The sequence below is a fragment of the Arachis stenosperma genome, chromosome 3 (genome assembly GCF_014773155.1).
Source record: "Arachis stenosperma cultivar V10309 chromosome 3, arast.V10309.gnm1.PFL2, whole genome shotgun sequence".
NCBI lineage: Eukaryota > Viridiplantae > Streptophyta > Magnoliopsida > Fabales > Fabaceae > Arachis > Arachis stenosperma.
In genome coordinates, this window is record NC_080379.1 from 44,415,148 (window position 1) to 44,433,893 (window position 18,746).

General features: G+C 37.0%; 1 protein-coding gene across 1 annotated transcript; it reads right to left on the reverse strand.

Annotated features, from left to right (window-relative positions):
* Positions 1 to 318: 318 nt before the first annotated feature.
* Positions 319 to 684, reverse strand: LOC130966014 (uncharacterized). Its single transcript, XM_057890762.1, has one exon. The coding sequence runs from the start codon at positions 682 to 684 to the stop codon at positions 319 to 321; it is 366 nt and encodes a 121-aa protein (XP_057746745.1).
* Positions 685 to 18,746: the final 18,062 nt, after the last annotated feature.

The window sequence follows — 18,746 nt, forward strand, 5'->3', positions numbered from 1 at the left end:
CACAGCATGGTGCGCAAGCACAGATGCCCTGTTTCAAAATTTTTTTTCTTTTCAAAACCAAGGTACCTACCCTTAGCATATCAACATACCAACCGCAAATGATTCAAACAAGCACAAATTCATAATCCACAAGTAATTCAACTTATTCAACTCAAAATTATCAAACCAAACCTAAGCTAATCATCATATCACAAGAAAGTAAATAATTCAAAAAGCTATAAATAAAAGATAAAATTGGAACAATGTTACCATGGTGGATTGTCTCCCACCAAACACTTTGGTTTAGAATCTTAAGTTGGACTTGCATGGCTTCATTGGTCACTTAGAAACTTCTCCAAGGAGAAAAATCTCCAACTCCTTGGCATTCTTGGGTTGAGTGTGATAAAGTTTCACCATATGACCATTGATTTTGAACTTAACCCCATTGATAGGGTGAATCACTTCCACCACTCCATAAGGCTCGACATCTACCACTTTAAACGGACCGTCCCATCTAGATCTCAACTTTTCCGGCATCAATCGCAACCTTGAATTGTACACAAGTACTTCATCACCTATCTTGAAGCTCTTCCTCCTAATATTTTGGTCATGGAATGCCTTGGCGTTTTTCTTGTAGAACTGAGCATTCTCATATACTTCCAACCTAAGGCATTCTAATTCCTCCAATTGGAGCTTGCGTTCCATTCCCGCCCCCCTTAAGTCCAGATTACAATTCTTCACCGCCCAATAGGCTCTATGTTGGATTTCAACTGGAAGATGACAAGGCTTCCTAAAAACAATACGGAAGGGACTTATTCCGATTAGGGTCTTGTAAGTGGTCCTATAAGCCCATAATGCATCTCCCAATCTAGAACTCCAATCCTTCCTATGGGTTAACTACTTTCTCTAAAATTCTCTTGATCTCCCTGTTGGATACTTTCGCTTGCCCGTTGGTTTGGGGTGATAGGCTGTGGAAACCTTGTGGATGACCCCGTACTTTTTCATCAACGCCTCAATTTTTCTGTTGCAAAAATGGGTTCCTTGGTCTCTCACGATTTTTCGTGGTGACCCAAATCAACAAATAATGTTATTTTTCAAAAATGTAGCAATGGTATTAGCGTCATCCCAACGGGTAGAAATTTCTTCCACCCATTTAGAGACGTAATCCATGGCTAACAAAATGTATACAAACCCATTAGAATTTGAAAATGGCCCCATAAAATCTATGCCCCAAACATGAAAAATTTCACAAAAAATCATCGGTTGTTGGGGCATCTCATCCCTTTGTGAGGAATTTCCAAATTTCTGGCATTGATGACAGGATTTGTAAAATTGGTTGGCATCCTTAAATAAAGTAGCCACCAGAATTCACAGTCTAAAACCTTCCTCGCTGTTCGTTGTGGGCCGAAGTCACCCCCACTCTCAGATGAGTGGCACAATTGAAGGATAGATTGGAACTCAGATTCCAGCACACACTTTCTACTTACTTGATCCGCCCCACGCCTCCACAAATGTGGATCATCCCAAAGATAATACTTAGCATCGCTTCTCAATTTATCTTTTTCATGCTTTGAAAATTGTGGGGAAAAAATGCGAGTAACCAAGTAATTAGCTATCGGGGCAAACCAAGGGGTGCTTTGGGATATTGCTTGCAAGGTATCTAAGGGGAATGAGTCATTGATAGGAGTGGGATCCAGTGTTAAATGTTCAAGCCGACTCAAATGGTCCGCTACTAAATTTTGGGACCCACTTCTATCCTTGATCTCCAGGTCAAATTCTTGCAAAAGTAATATCCACCTAGTGAGCCTAGGCTTTGACTCCTTTTTCTTTAGCAAATATTTCAAAGCGGCATGGTCCGAATACACCACTACTTTAGAGCCTAGCAAATAAGGTCAAAATTTGTCTAGTGCAAAAACAATGGCTAAAAGCTCTTTTTCGGTGGTGGTGTAATTCGACTGAGCCGAATCTAACGTTTTTGAAGCATATGCTATAGTGTAAGGAGCGTTACCATCGTGCTGTGCTAGCACAGCACCTATGGCATGATTCGAGGCGTCGCACATGATCTCAAAAGGTTGATTCCAATTTGGGCCTCGCACAATAGGAGCTGTGGTTGGCGCTTCCTTCAACTTGTCAAAAGCCTTTTTGCAATCTTCATCAAAATGAAATTCCACATCCTTTTGAAATAGGCGAGAGAAAGGTAAGACAACTTTGCTAAAATCCTTGATGAACCGATAGTAAAAGCCTGCATGACCAAGGAAGGAACGGATCTCTCTCACTGAGGAGGGATAAGGTAAACTCGAAATGACATCGATCTTAGCTGGGTTGACGGAGATTCCGTCTTTAGATACAATATGACCCAACATTATACCTTGCTTCGCCATAAAGTGGCACTTTTCAAAATTCAATACAAGGTTAGTATTGGTACATCATTCTAGTACCCAAGCTAAGTTCCCTAAACAAGCTTCAAAGAAGCTACCATAAACACTGAAATCGTCCATGAAAACTTCCATGAAATCCTCCAAAAGATCTGAGAAAACACTTGTCATGCACCTTTGAAACATTGCAGGTGTGTTGCATAAGCCAAACGACATTCTCTTATACGCAAACGTTCCAAAGGGGCAAGTAAAAGTAGTTTTCTCCTAATCCTCAGGAGCAATGTGAATTTGGAAGTACCCTGTGTATCCATCTAAAAAACAGTAATGGAATTTACCTGCCAAGCGATCCAACATTTGGTCAATGAACGACAACGGGTAATGGTTTTTCTGCGTTGCTTGATTCAGCTGGCGGTAATCAATGCACACTCGCCAAGTATTCTGAATTCGGGTGGCCACAAGCTCTCCACTTTTCGTTTTCACCATTATGACTCCGGACTTCTTCGGCACTACTTGGACCGGACTTACCCACTCACTGTCTGAGATGGGATAAATGATGTCTGCTTCTAAGAGGTGGGTTATTTCATTCTTGACTACGTCAAAGATTGTGGGATTTAGCCGCCTTTGCGGTTGTCGGACCGGCTTAGCACCTTCCTCCAAAAAAAATCCTATGGAGGCATACTTGAGGGCTTGTTCCCACAATGTCACTTAAGCTCCATCCAATCGCCTTCTTATACTTCCGGATAACCTCAAGGAGTTGTTGCTCCTCTTGATCGGAAAGGTCGGTTGCCACTATCACCGGAAATTTATGTTCCTCATCAAGGAATGCATATTTGATATGAGGCAGTAGTGGTTTCAAATATTTCCTTGCTTCCTGGTGGGGTAACCTATCCTCTTGGTCATAGAGAATTGGTGAGGTACTTTCATCTTCTTCATCCTCAAGTTCTCCCGCTTGTGAACTTCCTTAATCATTTAGGCCTTTTTGGGGCTCATGGTGGTCACCCACCTCGAGTTCATCCTTTCTCCCACCTCCAATGAATTTTTTGCCCCCATCAATAGATTCCTCTTTCGGAAGAGTGGATTGAGAGTTTATCTCATTAAGTGGCTCGCTTCCTTTTAGAGTTGTAGCATTAATGCTAGGCTTCGGGGTTGATGGGTGATGCAAGGGCGGATCATAAAGTGTCCCGAGTTGTCGAGGAGCAAGATTGCTAGGGGTAGGGTGAAGGGGTGCTAGACGTGACAAAGCCTCGGCGAGAGTAGCCATGCAATTCTCTTGCTTTCTTTGAAATTCCCTCTGCTCTTGGATGAAGACTTGAAAGCTATGCTCCTCAAAAGGGAAGTTGATGGGAGTGGAATGGTGGTGAAAGCTAGGTTGTCCCAAATGTGGTAGAGAAAATTGGTGGTAGGAAAGGTAAAGGGGCTTGAGGGTATAATGGTTGTGCCTCATGTAGAGGGTATGGAGTGTTAACATATGGAGGGACAAAATTGTAATGATGATGTGTTCCACCGGGTGTGAGAGGTTGATAGAAATTAGGATCATAGGGTCCTTGCAAAGGTCCTTGTCGCCAAGAATTGGTTGCTTGCGACCCTTCCTTGAATTGGCCTCCCATACCTCGATGTGGACCAACGTTGGAATTTCTACCCCTATAACATGATAATAACTAGGCTCCAAGTCAAAAGGGTGATAACTCATGACGAAAAGGGAAAGATAAAACGCAACAATATTAATAAAAGTAATAGACAACTGAATATATATTCTACTTATATCTACTTACCTAGGACTAAACAAACAAGAATGTTAGTTGCTATCACGACTAATATAGAGGCGCCTCCTACTAATTAGTGCTAAATAGCAAACAAAAAAATCAAGTATTCACACTATTCACATATTTACAACAACCAAAATTATAGCACTCATTGCACTTAAAGTGATTCTCCGGCAACGGCGCCAAAAACTTGGTGGGAGCCAGTAGTGGGTCTAGGAATTTTCCTTAAAAATAGAGTTGGCGTTGCAAGTATAGACCCAAACCCATAATCAACTCTCGACCAAAGTTTGAATTCAAAAAATGTCACAATTCAAAATCAATTCAAAACCGGGAGTGTTTGATTCTCGGGTCGTCTCCCAAGGACACTTGAGATCAATGAGTGTACAATTTCGGTTGTAGTGATCAAGGGGTTTTCAATAAAGAGATGAACATAAAAAGCAATAAAAGAACATGCAAAATTGTAATGATTGAACTAATGAAGAAATTAAAGAACTGACTATGCACTAAAAACAAGTAAAGTATAAAAGAGATTAACATAGATGTGTATGAAGAATTAAAAGCATAAAAAGAGATCATGACTTGGAGTGAGTTAAGGGTCCTTTCCTTTTTAGAACCACAACTATGACAATTATAATGGATCAATCTCACTTGATCAGCACTCACATCGAAGAGTAAGTTAAATGAACATAAGTAATCTTAACCCACAAATCCTAAATTGCTTGCTAATTGCCTTAGCAACAAATAAGCATTAGTGGGAACAAGAACAATTAACAATCCAAGAATTGACACTAAATGTTGGACATTCCAACTCTAGGAACCCAATTGCTCACTTTCCCCAAGCCAAGAGCTAGAATTTAGCCGAAAACCATGGTTGACATTTTGTCAAACACTTGGTGGGCAAAAATATTAAACATGGGAAAAATGAGAAAAGGCTTGAAACTAAAAGCAACAAATGATCTCAATCAACAAGAATAACACAAGAAAGCATGTACCAAACATCAAACGTCAAATTCATCAACAAGAAATTAAAATTGCAAAAGAGAAGGAAAATTGAACTATAACTTGAATTGTAAGAGAGGGTAAGAACAATGTAACTATAAAGAGTAATAACAAAGAGATACTTACAATGGAAGCTAGGAAAATCCAAGATAAAAAATGGAAATGGCACTTGAATGTAAAACTTTAATAGAGATGATGAAAATCTTAGAGAAAAATTATACTAAAGCTTTCTACTACTACTCCTATGCTACCATAATGATATCCTATGTTATGGTCTTCATTTTGCCTTCAATATGAGCTAAATGGCTTTAGAAATGGGCCTCCAATCCAGCGAAATTGTGAGTCACGTCCCATTTTAATGAAGGCATGTGCGGACACTTGTGCGTATGCGCAGACTTGTGCGTCCGCACACTTTGCAAAAATCTCTTCCTGTGCGTACGCACAAGTATCTGTGTGTCCGCACACTAGGCGATATTCTGAAGAAAATGCGTGACGCGCTCGACGCATTCCACGTGAACGCACGGCTCTGATCTGGCGGCTGTGCGTACGCACGAAGGTCTGTGCGTACGCACACGTCTCTGTGTAATGATTGGATTTTTGACGGTTTAGAATTTCACTAATGAATTCTCGTTGTAAAGTATAGTTCCCAAACCAAACAATAATCCTTTCATGCAAAAAGTTGTTTGTCACTAGTACAAACCCCTAAAATTTATAAACCGAAGTATTGGAACCTCGGGTCGTTCTCCCTAGGACTTACAATAAAGTGTCTTGTTATTGGTTGTGAGTTATTTTGGGGTTTTTGAGATTTTATACAAGAAATATAAATGGCAAAGGAAATAAACTAACAACTAACAAAGCTCTTGGCAAGATATGAGAACTAGAAATCCTATCCTAGTTATCCTCCTCAATTGTGATGAGAATTGTTCATTGCTCCCACTTAGTTAACCTCTAACCATGGAGGAAAGTCAAGTGGATGAATCAATTTGATTCCTCAAGTCCTAATCAAATCCTAAAGGAATGACTAGCTTTAAAGGCATTCAAATCAATTAGCAATCTCTAATTATCAATCAACAAAGGAATTAGATAACTCAAGAGTCACTAATCACTCTACCAAAGCCAAGAGGAACAAAATCTATACTAAAATCCAACCAAGCATTTTTTCAAACACTTGGAAGGCACAAAAGAAAAGCATAGTAAATCAACAACAAGAATTAATTCTAATAACAATCAAATGTAAAGAATTAACAACAACAATTCAAGGAAACCACAATTATCATGAATTACCTCAAATTGCATTATTAAAAGAAAACAAAAGAACAAAAATATCTCAATTACAAAACCTAGAAACAAAATAAGAGAAATTACAACAAGAGGATAGGGATAGAAAGAAGAACCAAAGTGTCGCAATCATCAATTGAAGGTAGAAGTAGAAGGAGACTTGAATTAAACCTAGAACTATGAGATCCTAATCTAACCCTAATTCCTAATCCTAATTCTAGAGAGAAGAGAGAACTTCTCTCTCTAGAAACTAACTCTAACTACTAAACTAAGCTAAACTAAACTAATGGTAACTAGTATGGAAAGTATGTTGATTCCCCCTTCAATCCTTGGCTTAAATAGCATCAGAAATGAGTTGGATTGGACCCACAAGGCTTCTAAAATCGCTGGCCACGTGTTGCATTAAGTGGGTCATGTGCCACCATCGGCGCGTCCGCGTACCGTGTGCGTGAGCGCCCCTATGCGCGATGCAACTATGGCAAATCTTATATCGTTTCGAAGCCCCAGATGTTAGCTTTCCAACCCAACTGGAACCGCATCATTTGGACCTTTGTAGCTCAAGTTATGGTCATTTAAGTGCGAAGAGGTCGGCTTGACAGCTTTCCGGTTCTTTCATTTCTTCATGAGTTCTCCAACTTTTCATGCTTTCTTTCTTCATTCCCTTGATCCAATCTTTGCCTCCTAAACCTTAAATCACTTAACAAACATATCAAGGCATCTAATGGAATCAAGGTGAATTAAATTTATTTATTTTAAGACCTAAAAAACATGTTTTCACTCTTAAGCACAATTAAAGGAGAATATACAAAACCATGCTATTTCATTGCATAAATGTGGGTAAAAGGTTATAAAATCCCCTAAATCAAGCATAAGATAAGCCCTACAAATGAGGTTTATCACTGTGCTCCTCTCCTTTGATTCTTCATGCCTCCTCCGCTTTGCATGTTCTTCTTCCATTTTCTCCAAGCCATTCCTACCTTATACATCTGAAATCACTCACAAACAACATCAAAGCATCGAATGGAAGACAAATGGAATAAAATAGGCACAAAAGAGCATGTTTCATAATCAAGCACAAATTTGGAGGAAAGTTCAAAAGCATGCTATTCAAGGGAATAAGTGCAAGTTTCTATGATGAAATCCATTCAATTTCAACCAAAAATCATCATCAAATATGGATTCATCAGCGCACTAGAGTGTGCTAGCGCTCCCAACAGTAGGCATATCCCTATGTGTGCGTACGCACAAGGGTGTGCGTATGCATGTTTTCAAAATTTTACAGGTGTGTGCGTGCACAAGGGTGTGCGTACGCACAAGTCAAAATTTAGCCACTGTTTAGAGCATGCGTATAGCAGTGTGCGTGTGCGCACATACCAGAACTCATAATTTCTTCAACATCACAGATATCAGATTTTTTGACAACAACTTCTAACGATCATATCTTTCTCTACAAAATCTATACGTTTTAAAACTCTTTGAATTATCTTTAGTTTGATATAAAATTCATTCAATTTCAAAAACTGTAGCTCAAGATATGATCCGTGAAAGTTTATCAAAAACTGGTTTTTACCAAAAATTCACTAGGTTCCCAACTTCCAAAATTCTCAATCAAAACCAATTATCCTACAACCAAAACATTTTCAATGCATCTAATTTATTTTCAAATATCATCCAACACATTCCACAACCTATCAAATACATATTTCATCATTTTTCTCCAAAATTCCTACTCATGCACCTCTATTCCTCAAGAATTAACAACTTAATATCAATCCACCATCCTCAACATTACAAACATCATAATTCATTATCATTTCACACAATCATCATTATATAACTGGTGCACGAAATTGTGATCTTAATGGCACCAACAACTTAGTACGCACAATTGTATTCTCAACTCTTTTTCACAACTTCGCATAACTAACCAGCAAGTGCACTTGGTCGTCCAAGTAATAAACCTTACGTGAGTAAGGGTCGATCCCACAGAGATTGTCGGCTTGAAGCAAGCTATGGTCATCTTGTAAATCTCAGTCAGGCGAATTCAAATGGTTATGGAGTTTTGATAATTAAAAGATAAATAAACATAAAATAAAGGTAGAGATACTTATGTAATTCATTGGTGGGAATTTCAAATAAGCGTATGGAGATGCGTTATTCCTTCTAAATCTGTGCTTTCCTACTGCCTTCATCCAATCCTTCATACTCCTTTCTATGGCAAGCTGTATGTTTGGGTATCACCGTTGTCAATGGCTACCTCCCATCCTCTCAGTGAAAATGGTCCAGCTATGGGTTACGTAGGGCTAATCATCTGTCGGTTCTCACTTGTGTTGGAATAGGATCCATTGATCCTTTTGCGTCTGTCACTACGCCCAACAGTCATGAGTTTAAAGCTCGTCACAACCATCCCATCCCAGATCCTACTCGGAATACCACAGACAAGGTTTAGACTTTCCGGATCTCAAGAATACTGCCAATTGGTTCTAGCTTATACCACGAAGACTCTGATCTCAAGGAGTTGAAGTCTCTGTTGTCAGGAAAGGCAATCAAACGCATGGACCAGGAATCCAAGAGATATACACTCAAGCTATTACAGATAGAACGAAAGTAGTTGTCAGGCACGCGTTCATAGGTGAGAATGATGATGAGTGTCTGATAAACCCATATTTCATGGTTTATCTTGTGCTCAATTGAGTGGTTTTTATCTACTCTTTACCCACTTATTCATACTATTTGCATGTTTTACATTTTCCTTCCTAATTATGTGCTTTGATTGAAAACATGTTTCTTTGGACTTATACTTGCTAATATTAATCATCTCTTATTACCATTAGATGCCTTGATATGTGTGTTAAGTGTTTTCAGAGATTATAGGGCAGGAATGACTTAGAGGATGGAAAGGAAGCATGCAAAAGTAGAAGGAATACAATGAGTTGGAGAAACTGCTAAGCTGTCCAGCCTGACCTCTTCGCACTCAAACGGCTATAACTTTAGCTACAGAGGTCCAAATGATGCGGTTCCAGTTGCCTTGGAAAGCTAACGTCCGGGGCTTCGATTTGATATATAATTTGCCATAGCTGCCCCGACGCCAAGCAACGCGAACGCGTGAGTCACGCGGACGCGTGACCTGGCAGGAACGCAACCCGCACGGCCGCGTGAGCCATGCGGCCGCGTCACTTTTCCGTGACCTGTACGGACCAAAAAACGCTGGAAGTGATTTCTGGGCTGTTTTTAACCCAGTTTTCGGCCCAGAGAACACAGATTAGAGGCTATAAAGTGGGGGAATGCATCCATTCATGAGAGAGCTCGCATTTTTATTTTCAATGATTTAGATTTAGTTTTGAGGGAGGTTCTCTCCTCTCTCTCTTAGGATTTAGGACTTCTCTTTGTTTTTAAGAGTGACTCTCGATCCAGGTTTTATATTCCTTTGTTTTAAGATTACCTTTCACTATGTTTATTTATTCCAGCTTTGAATTGATTATTTACTTTTATGATTTAAGTTATGAATTATTCCATGTTACAGATTATTATTAATGATATTTGAAGTATTCCAGTTTATGATTGTTCCTTTTAATTATCATTGTTTCCGATTTGAAGATATTTTTATTCCAGTAATTTACTTTCTCTTTTTTGGTCTTGGTTAAGAAATCAGTAACTCAACAGTTATCAAACTCAGCATAATTGATAATCGTTATCTCGCTAATTGAACTGAACTTCGATAATCCCAACTTTTTCTTAGGAAATAAATAGGATTCGAAGGTCAACTAATTAGTCCCTTGACTTTCCTTTACTTTAAAGGTTGACTAAGTGGAAATTAGATACAACTTTCATTATTATTGAGAGAGATCACCAAGTTGGACTTCCAATTCCTCTTACCTTGCCAAAAGTTGTTTTTACAGTTATTAATTACTTTTAATCGCCATTTAAATTAATTGTCATTTAAATCACTTGCTTCTCATCTTCTAAACCCCGATTACAACCTTTATAGCCAATAATAAGAACATACCCCCTTGCAGTTCCTTGAGAAGACGACCCGAGGTTTGAATACTCGGTTAACAATTTTTAATGGGGTTTGTTACTTGTGACACCCAAATGTTTGTACGAAGGGATTTCTGTTGGTTTAGAGACTATATCTACAACGCGACTGTTTTTATGAACTTCTTTACTGGCAAAAATCTTAACGTGAAATTTTGCTTAAAAACTAATAAAAATATATTGAAAAGTAGCTAGATCCTACTAAAAACTACCTAAAAACAATGCCAAAAAGCGTATAAATTATCTGCTCATCAATAACCCAACATCATAATTCAAAATCTCATTCACCAATATCATCTCAATCATCAAAATCATCATGCATTACAATTATCAACAATCAATTTCAATCCTATCCTATGGTCTATTAGCCTAAGTGTTCAGAAATATTATATATTACATAGAGAAAATTGAAACCATACCTTAGCCGATTCTCAATATATGCTATACACCAAATTGAGTTCAAATCCAAGCTTCCAACCAAAATCAAGTCACCAACCAACTCCAACAAGCATCAACAACCAATTTTTCCAAGCTATACACATTAATTACCACAAATCAATACCTAGGGTTTCTAAATTCACAAATTCACAAAGGATAAGAGCAAGCTTACCTTATCCAACAGTTTTGGGAGCAAAACCCAATAGCAACCAAGTGTTAGAGTGTACCTAAACACCCAAAATAAAAAAAATTCACTCAAAACTCTCAAGTCTTAAATTTCGAATTTCTTAGGACAGAGAAAAGGAGAGAAAATTTCGATATCTTACCTACACAAGTTAAATAGAACTAACGGGCTCGGTAAGAGCTTTTGCATAGCCACTGACGACACATGAATCAAAGCATTGTAGCTCGAGTTATGACCACTGGAAGTTGTATGTGAATATTGTTTTCTCTCTTCCCCTTCTCCTCTCAATGCAGCTGTGTTGTGTTGTTTTGGTGGAGTGAATGAGCTGAATGCTCATTAATTAAAGAGGGGTTTTATATGTTGGGCTTGGGCTTAATTTGGGCTCGGTCCAACTCTTTAGCGTTTTTGGTCCGTTTTGCCCAATTTTGAGCCAAACTTTTAAATTAGCGGCCGATTTTTTAATTTTAATTAATTTTCTAAGTTTTTCTACTATTTTTATCATTCTTGAATAGTACTGGACAGATTTAAGCCGGTACTATCGGTTAATTTATCGGTTCACATTTTTACATAATTTTTTGTAAAAAATTATATTTTTCAACTCAAAAAAATCTATTAAATCCAAAAATTATATTTAAATTTTCTAATTAACATTCTAAATTTTCAGATTCTATTTTAGTCGATTTAATTATTTAATTAAACGATTAATTAATAGCGATTCTTATATGTATACCGTGAATGTTTTCTTTTTCATGGACTTTAAGATACAATAAAAGTTGGTTGCACTCCTTGTTGATACTTAGTAAAATTGTTTTATTATACTAACAGGGGTAAAAAAAAAAAAGTCAGCTGCTTGCTAGGAATCTGCAGACTTGTGTTTGGTTTAATTTGATAAAGAATAAGTTTAGAACTAAACTATTTTAAAAGTTTAAATTTCTTAATAGATTAGGTTCAAATTTATAAAATAGTTTACTTATTCCGTCAAGCCAGTTTAGGACGGTAAAAATATATAAATATATAATTTATCATACAAAAAATATTATATATGGTAAAAATTTGAACTTGTATTTTTTGTTTTATTTAAAGACTTTTATCCATTAGATTAATTTTTTTAATTATATATATATTTTAATATTTTTTATTTTATTTAATTATTTATTTATTTTGCTATTTCTTTATTTTTTGCCAAATCAGGTTTTACAATAGATCGTATTTAATATTGAGTAAATACTAAATAGTTTATAGCAAATCATAAGGCAAGTCCAAACCAATAAATTTTATTGTAGACCTATCCTATTAAGAGAAAATCTCCCTTCTCTTGACCTATTTCTACTCCTATATACTAATCAAATATAGCATATTCCTAAAACATATAAAAGAGGACCCTATCTATATTTTTCTAAAAAAATATATCAACAATAAGGTTAAAAAAGTGGATATGTTTGTTAAAGATTTTGTAATTTCAGGCGGTCAAATGTACAAACGTTTGCTTCTGAATATGATGCTATTTTGTTTGCGTTTTTATTTTTTACTTACAAAATTTTTTTAAAAGAATAAAATTAAAAGGGAATGCATTATTCTCTATTTTATTTTTTTCTTCACAAAGTTCGAAGACAAGAATAAAAAGCATGTCACATATCCTATTTTTGAATGACCATAAAATAATATTTCCATTTTAAAAGAGAAAAAGAAAGAAAACTTGATAACAAATCATTACTGCATAAGATTTTAGACTACTTTGTCTTGCTCCCCATCTCAAAACATTCTTTGCCTAAAGTTGTATACCATGCACACATTCTTGGGACTACCCAAATTTAGAATTGAATAATTGTACAACTTATTGATATTAGACAAATGAATCAATAAGCGTGGCTGCAAGCAGGCTCATTTGCTTGACTTTAAATATTCTATATGTTTGTGCTATATATATCACACTCTGTTGTGTTATGCTTTCTTCTTACTTAAATTCTTTTTTATTTTCCTCAATATATTTCTAAATTAAATAGGTTCTTTCTAGTCATAATAATAGTAAAGAAATATCATAAAAGGGGCTTGCATAACCATTAATTCAGAAACTAGCACAGTACGTACAAGTTAAAAGGTGATATGAACTTTCACAGTTGCATGCTATAACTTGCCATATTCTCAAGGTAAAATATTATTTGATGGAGCCTCCATGGAAAATTTCATCAATAAAATTTCACCCAATGTTTTTTAATTAATGTTCTAAAGAAATAATATTTACATGTTGCTTACATTTTAAATACCTAACTAATGGTAGAATCTTTTTCGTGGTTGTATGTATTTAGATTTTTTAGGCTTGTTTCCATCTAGATGTAGTGAATTATAATGAATGATGCTATTTTCAAGCAAGAAAACTCTCAAGCAAAATCAGTGATGTCATAGGTTTAAACCAAGGGTATTTCTCTAGTGAAATTGGTGAAGAGAAAAAAGAAAGTGCATTGCACACAAATGTGGTTTTTATTTTTTTTTTCCTTCGGTGTAAAAAGGAAAATGTGCACTCTTTATTGAAAAATGCTCTTTACCATAACATGACCTTTAAACCAACAATGAAGTTCGTTGATTTAAAAATGACCATCTGAATATTATCAATTGAGCAGTTTATAATTGCTACTATTTAATGAAACGTTATAAAAGGAAGCTAGTAATAACCAGAATAGCACACTACAAATTAACTGATAAAGAAAAATTAAATCACTTTGATGTATCGAAAAATTGAGATAGTCACACTTCAAAGCCTAATAGTCACAGTAACGAAACACCAAATTTGGCACATGTCGTTTGTAATGATCCTCTCTGAAAACTTCTCAATTTTTGATCTGAATGATGCAAACTTGATCTAATCTTCACACATCCTGAAGAGTGGTAACATTCTTAGTGCAATTTGAAATCTCCAATTTGCTAAGGCTAAGGGAAACCATTGCTTCAACAAACTAGTTGCTTCTCTAGTGTTATCATTGGATCTACAACCGTTCAGAACCTTAACGTCAATTTTGCAGCTTGTAAGGATAGGACACCCTACTACAACTTGAGAAACTGATATGTCCTTAGAAGTAAGAACTGAAAAAGAACAATGACTCAAGGTTTTGAAATTTTGCATTTGGAGACTTGAAGTTATGTCCGAAATTTCGGATCTACTATGACCAATTTTCTTAAATTGGTTAATGCTATTATATTTTTAAGATCATATTTATCTGCAGGCTTATTAGAATCGCCACATGACCTGTGTGTCAAATTTCTGCATATTCCCTATTACACTTGGTACTTGTATAATTGAATTTCTCATTTGAAGATCAGGATAGGGGTGTGCATGGTTCAGTTCTTTCATAAACTGAACTGAAATTGCACTAAACCATTTTAAATGGTTTAGAAATTGAACTAAACTATTTTGTCAAATAAGAAACTGGTTTTAAACCAATTTACAATACAATGCACCAGTTTAAACCAGTTTATAAAAATAAAACCAATTTTAATTAAACAAACCAGTTTAAATTGGTTCATAAGTTAAAACTAGTTTTAATATATAAAAAAAGTTTTTACACTCTCTCTCCCTCCCTCTCTCTCTCTCTTGCTCTCTCATCTCTCTCTCTCTCCTTCTCTCCCACTCTCTTATCTCATCCTCCTCTTTCCCTCTCTCTCTTCCTATCTCTCTCTTTCTTTCTCTCTCTCTCTCTCTCTCTCCCCCTTTCTCTCTTCGCTTCTCTCTCATCTTTCCCTATTTCTCTCTCTCTTCTCTTCCTCCTCTCTCTCTCCCCTTCTCTCTCCCCTCCTCTCTATCTCTCTCTCCATTTTCTCTCTCTCCCCTTCCCTTCTTTCTTCCCTCCCTTTTATTTCTCTCTTCCTTCTCTCTCTATCCTTCTCTCCCTCTCTCTCCTTCTCGTCATCCTCTCTCCCCCCTTCCCCCCTTTCTTTCTTTCTCTCTCTCTCTCTCTCCTTTCTCTCTATCCTTCTCTCTTTCTATTTTCCCATTTTCTCTCTCTCTCTCCTTCTCTCTCTTTTTCCTTTCTGCTTCTCTCTCTCCTTCCTTTCTCTCTCTCTCTCTATCTCTCTCTCCTTCTCCTATTCCCTTATTTCCCTCTCTCCCCCTCTTTTTTCTCTCTCTCTCACTCTCATTTCCCTCTTTCTCTCTCTCTCTCTCTCTCTTTCTCTCCCCCCCTCTCTCCCTTTTCTCTCTCTCCCCTTCCTTTCTTTATCTGCTTCCCCTTTATTTTTCTTTATCCTTCTCTTCCTCTCTCCCCATGCTCTCTATCTCTTCTTCCCATCTTCCTCTCTCTCCTTTTCTCTCCCCATGCTCTCTCTTCTCTCTCTTTCTCTCTCTTTCTCCTCTTCCTTTCTCTCTCTCCTTCCCTCTCTCATTCCTCTCTCTCTCTACTTCTCTCTATCTGTCTTTCTCTCCTTCTTTCTCCTTCTCCCTTCTCTTTCTTCCTCTCTCTCCTCATCTCTTTCTTTCTCTCTCTTTCTTTATCTCACCTCATATCTCCCCTTTCCCTCTCTCTCATCTTCTCCCAAACTCTTTGCTTCTACTCTAATCCCCTTTATTCTCAGAATCTTTGTCACATATACCACCGCCACGCTTTGTCACAAACACGATTATACTCTTCCTCCTCACTTTCCTCCTCTCCTTCTCTTTCATCTTTCTCTTTTTATCTCTCCCCTCCTCTATCCCCTCATCTCTCTTTTTTCTCTCCCTCATTTTCCTTTCTCTCGCTTTAGAGTGAAAAGAGGAAAAGAGAGAGGAGAAGAAGATAGAGGAGAAAAGAGAGAAAAATAGAAGAGATGAAGGGAGAGAAGAGAAAGAAAGAAAGGAGTAGAGATGAGAAGATAGGGGAAAAGAGAATAGGAAGAGATGAAAAGAGAGGGGAGGGGAGAGAGAAAGAACTAAAGGAGGGAAAGAGGAGAAGGAGAGAGAAAGAAAAAAGGGGGGAGAGAGGAGCGGGAGAGAGAAAGAGAGAAAAGAAAAAAATGGAGAGAGAGAGAGAGATATGGGAGAGAAAGAGAGAGGAGGGAGGGGAGAGAGAGAGAGAGGAGGGAGTGAGAGAGAGAAAGAGAGAGAGAGAGGATGGAAGGATGGGAGAGAGAGAGTTGGAGAGGGGAGAGAGAAGGGTGGAGAGAGCGGAGAGAGAGAGAGAATGAGAAAGGAGAGAGGGAAGGGGGAGAGGAGATAGAGAGAAAAAAGAGACAGAGAGAAAGAGAAGGGAGACAGAGAGAGAGAGGAGGGAAGTAAGGGAGAGAGAGAGAAGGAGATAAGAGAGAAAGAGAAAGGGGAGAGAGAATGAGATAGAGGGAAAGGAGAGAGAGAGAGAGAGAGAGAGAGAGAGAGAGAAAGAGGGGAAATGGGAGAGAAAGAGAGGGGAAACAGAGAGAGAAGGAAAGAGATGAAAAGGAGAGAGAAAAGGGGGAGAGAGAGAGAGAGACGATGGAGAGAAAGAGGGGAAGGAGAGAGAGAGAGAAGGAGGTAGACAAAGAGGAGGGGGAGAAAGAGAAAAATGAGAGAAAGAGGAGGGAGAGAAGAAAGGGAGAGAGAGAGAGAAAGAGAGAGGAGGGGGAGAAAGAGGGAAAGGAGAGAGAGATGAGGGGCAGAGAAAAAGGAAAATGAGAGAAAGAGGAGGGAGAGAAGGAGGGAGAGAGAGAGAGAGAGAGGAGGGGAGAGAAGGAGTGAGAAAGAAGGGAAAGAAAGAGATGAGGAGAGAGAGAAGGGAGAGAGGAGGGAGAGAAAGAGGAGAGAGAAGAAGAGAGAAAAGGGAGGGAGAGAGAGGAATGGAGAGAGAGAGAGAGAGAGAGAGAGAAAGAGTATGAAAAAACTAATTTTGGAGTTTGAATAAAACTAGTTTTAATTTGGTTTAAAACTAAACTGAACCATAAAAACTGGTTTTTTAATAAATTGGTTTTCATAAAAACTATGGTTTCAGTTCAGTGTTTTATTTGAAAAAAAACTGGTTTATTTAAAATAGTTTCAGTTCAGTTTCAATTCAGTTCAGTGAAACCAATTTTTTTGCACACCCCTAATCAAGGGTCTGCAAGCACCTCATGTCGCCTATTAAGTGCACCAAATAGCCTGACCTTGAATTAAGGACCCTGCATTTGTTGAGAAAGGACTTCGTTATCCCCATTCACTTAACTGCGAAGGAAAGTTCTCTTGTTTTACCTTTTCAACACACAAACACAATTTCCTTCATGACAAATTTTCGCTCTTTTCCACCTCCTGAATCATACACCTCTCTACCAACTATTTTCCTTCCTTTCTCCATTTCTATAAATCTAACTAGGAAAAAATGCAAGACCTCTTCCATAATTTTGTAGTACGTTTGGTTTCAAACCCATGTGCATATCCAATATCTATCTCTTTAGAGCAAAATCACTTAAACAAGTTACGATACAATCTTGGTAGGCATGAATGCTTGTATATAATGGGAAAACAAAAGTTCACAAGGAACTGTTGAACTCACAACAAGACAAAGAAACATCAAAGAAGAGAAGGAAACAAGATCACCCAGTTAAAATTTTAATGGTATTTTTAGGAGTAAAATAGGAAGATTTTAAATTAGATATTAAGATGGTTTGGCAACTAATATTTCTTTCTTCCCTTAACAATGTGAACATAAAGAGGAATCCACAATTCATTTATGGTATGAGTTTTATGTACTAACATTACTTAAAGGTCTAAATTAAAGGTATTTTTATTCTAGAACTACCACTTGTACCATTTTTCAATAATGATGAGAAGATTTTGAAGCTTCAAAGATAAACTCATAATTAGCAAATTAATCAAAATTGTTAACAACTGTATTGAGATTGTCACTGGTTCATTTGATTTTTGGTAACTTCGACAGGGTGTCGAATCAAGCTTGTATCGAGATCTCAGTTCAGGGAGCAGATATGATTCTTTTAAAAAAAGAGTGGGTTCGATTCAGAAATTACTTAATATTAGTGTCAAAAATAAATAGTGCAATACAATGCAGGCAACAAAGTGAAATCGAAATAAGATAAAGAAAAAAATAGAGTCAAAACTGTCAGAAATGCAAAGAAACTGAATAAAAATTGGGAATGAGTAAATTGAAATGAGAAATTTGAATAAATAAACAAAACAACAAAGCAACGAAAAAAAAGAACAAATAACTTAATCAAAACAACATAAATGAAACAAATAGAATTAAATTGAGATTAGGAGAAATTAAATTACTGAATAAAAAGAAAAGAAAATACTAAATATTGGAAAAGAAAATAATAAAATGAACAAAGAAAGACAATTGATTTTAGACACTCACTTGCACTTGTAGTCCATGATCTTCTGTTGCGTCACTGAAATTGAAAATTTTGCAGAGTTTCGTGTGACTGTGAAGTGTTTTGATTGAAGTTCTTGAATTCTTCTAAATTTCTCTTATTTATAGACCACAAGAAATGAACTGTAGAATGCCCCTCTCTCGAAACAATCTAGCTTTCCCTTTTTCTTAGGGTCTTCATGACCCACGACCTTCTCTTGACAACAAATAATCTTGACTCCCAAGTCTAACATCCCACGTTCTCTCTTACCTTCATCTCCAAGTCTCACGTTCTATATAGTACTTCTGGATAACATCATGTGTGATGATCTCATTTCGACTTTAGAAGCTATTGACTTGACTCTCCTTCCATGATAAGTTAAACCCTTGTGCTAACATTCTTATGGAACAACCCATG

What these genes read in the sequence shown, in the direction of transcription:
- LOC130966014 (XM_057890762.1), bottom strand. Translation starts at nt 684, where the DNA reads ATGGAACGCAAGCTCCAATTGGAGGAATTAGAATGCCTTAGGTTGGAA.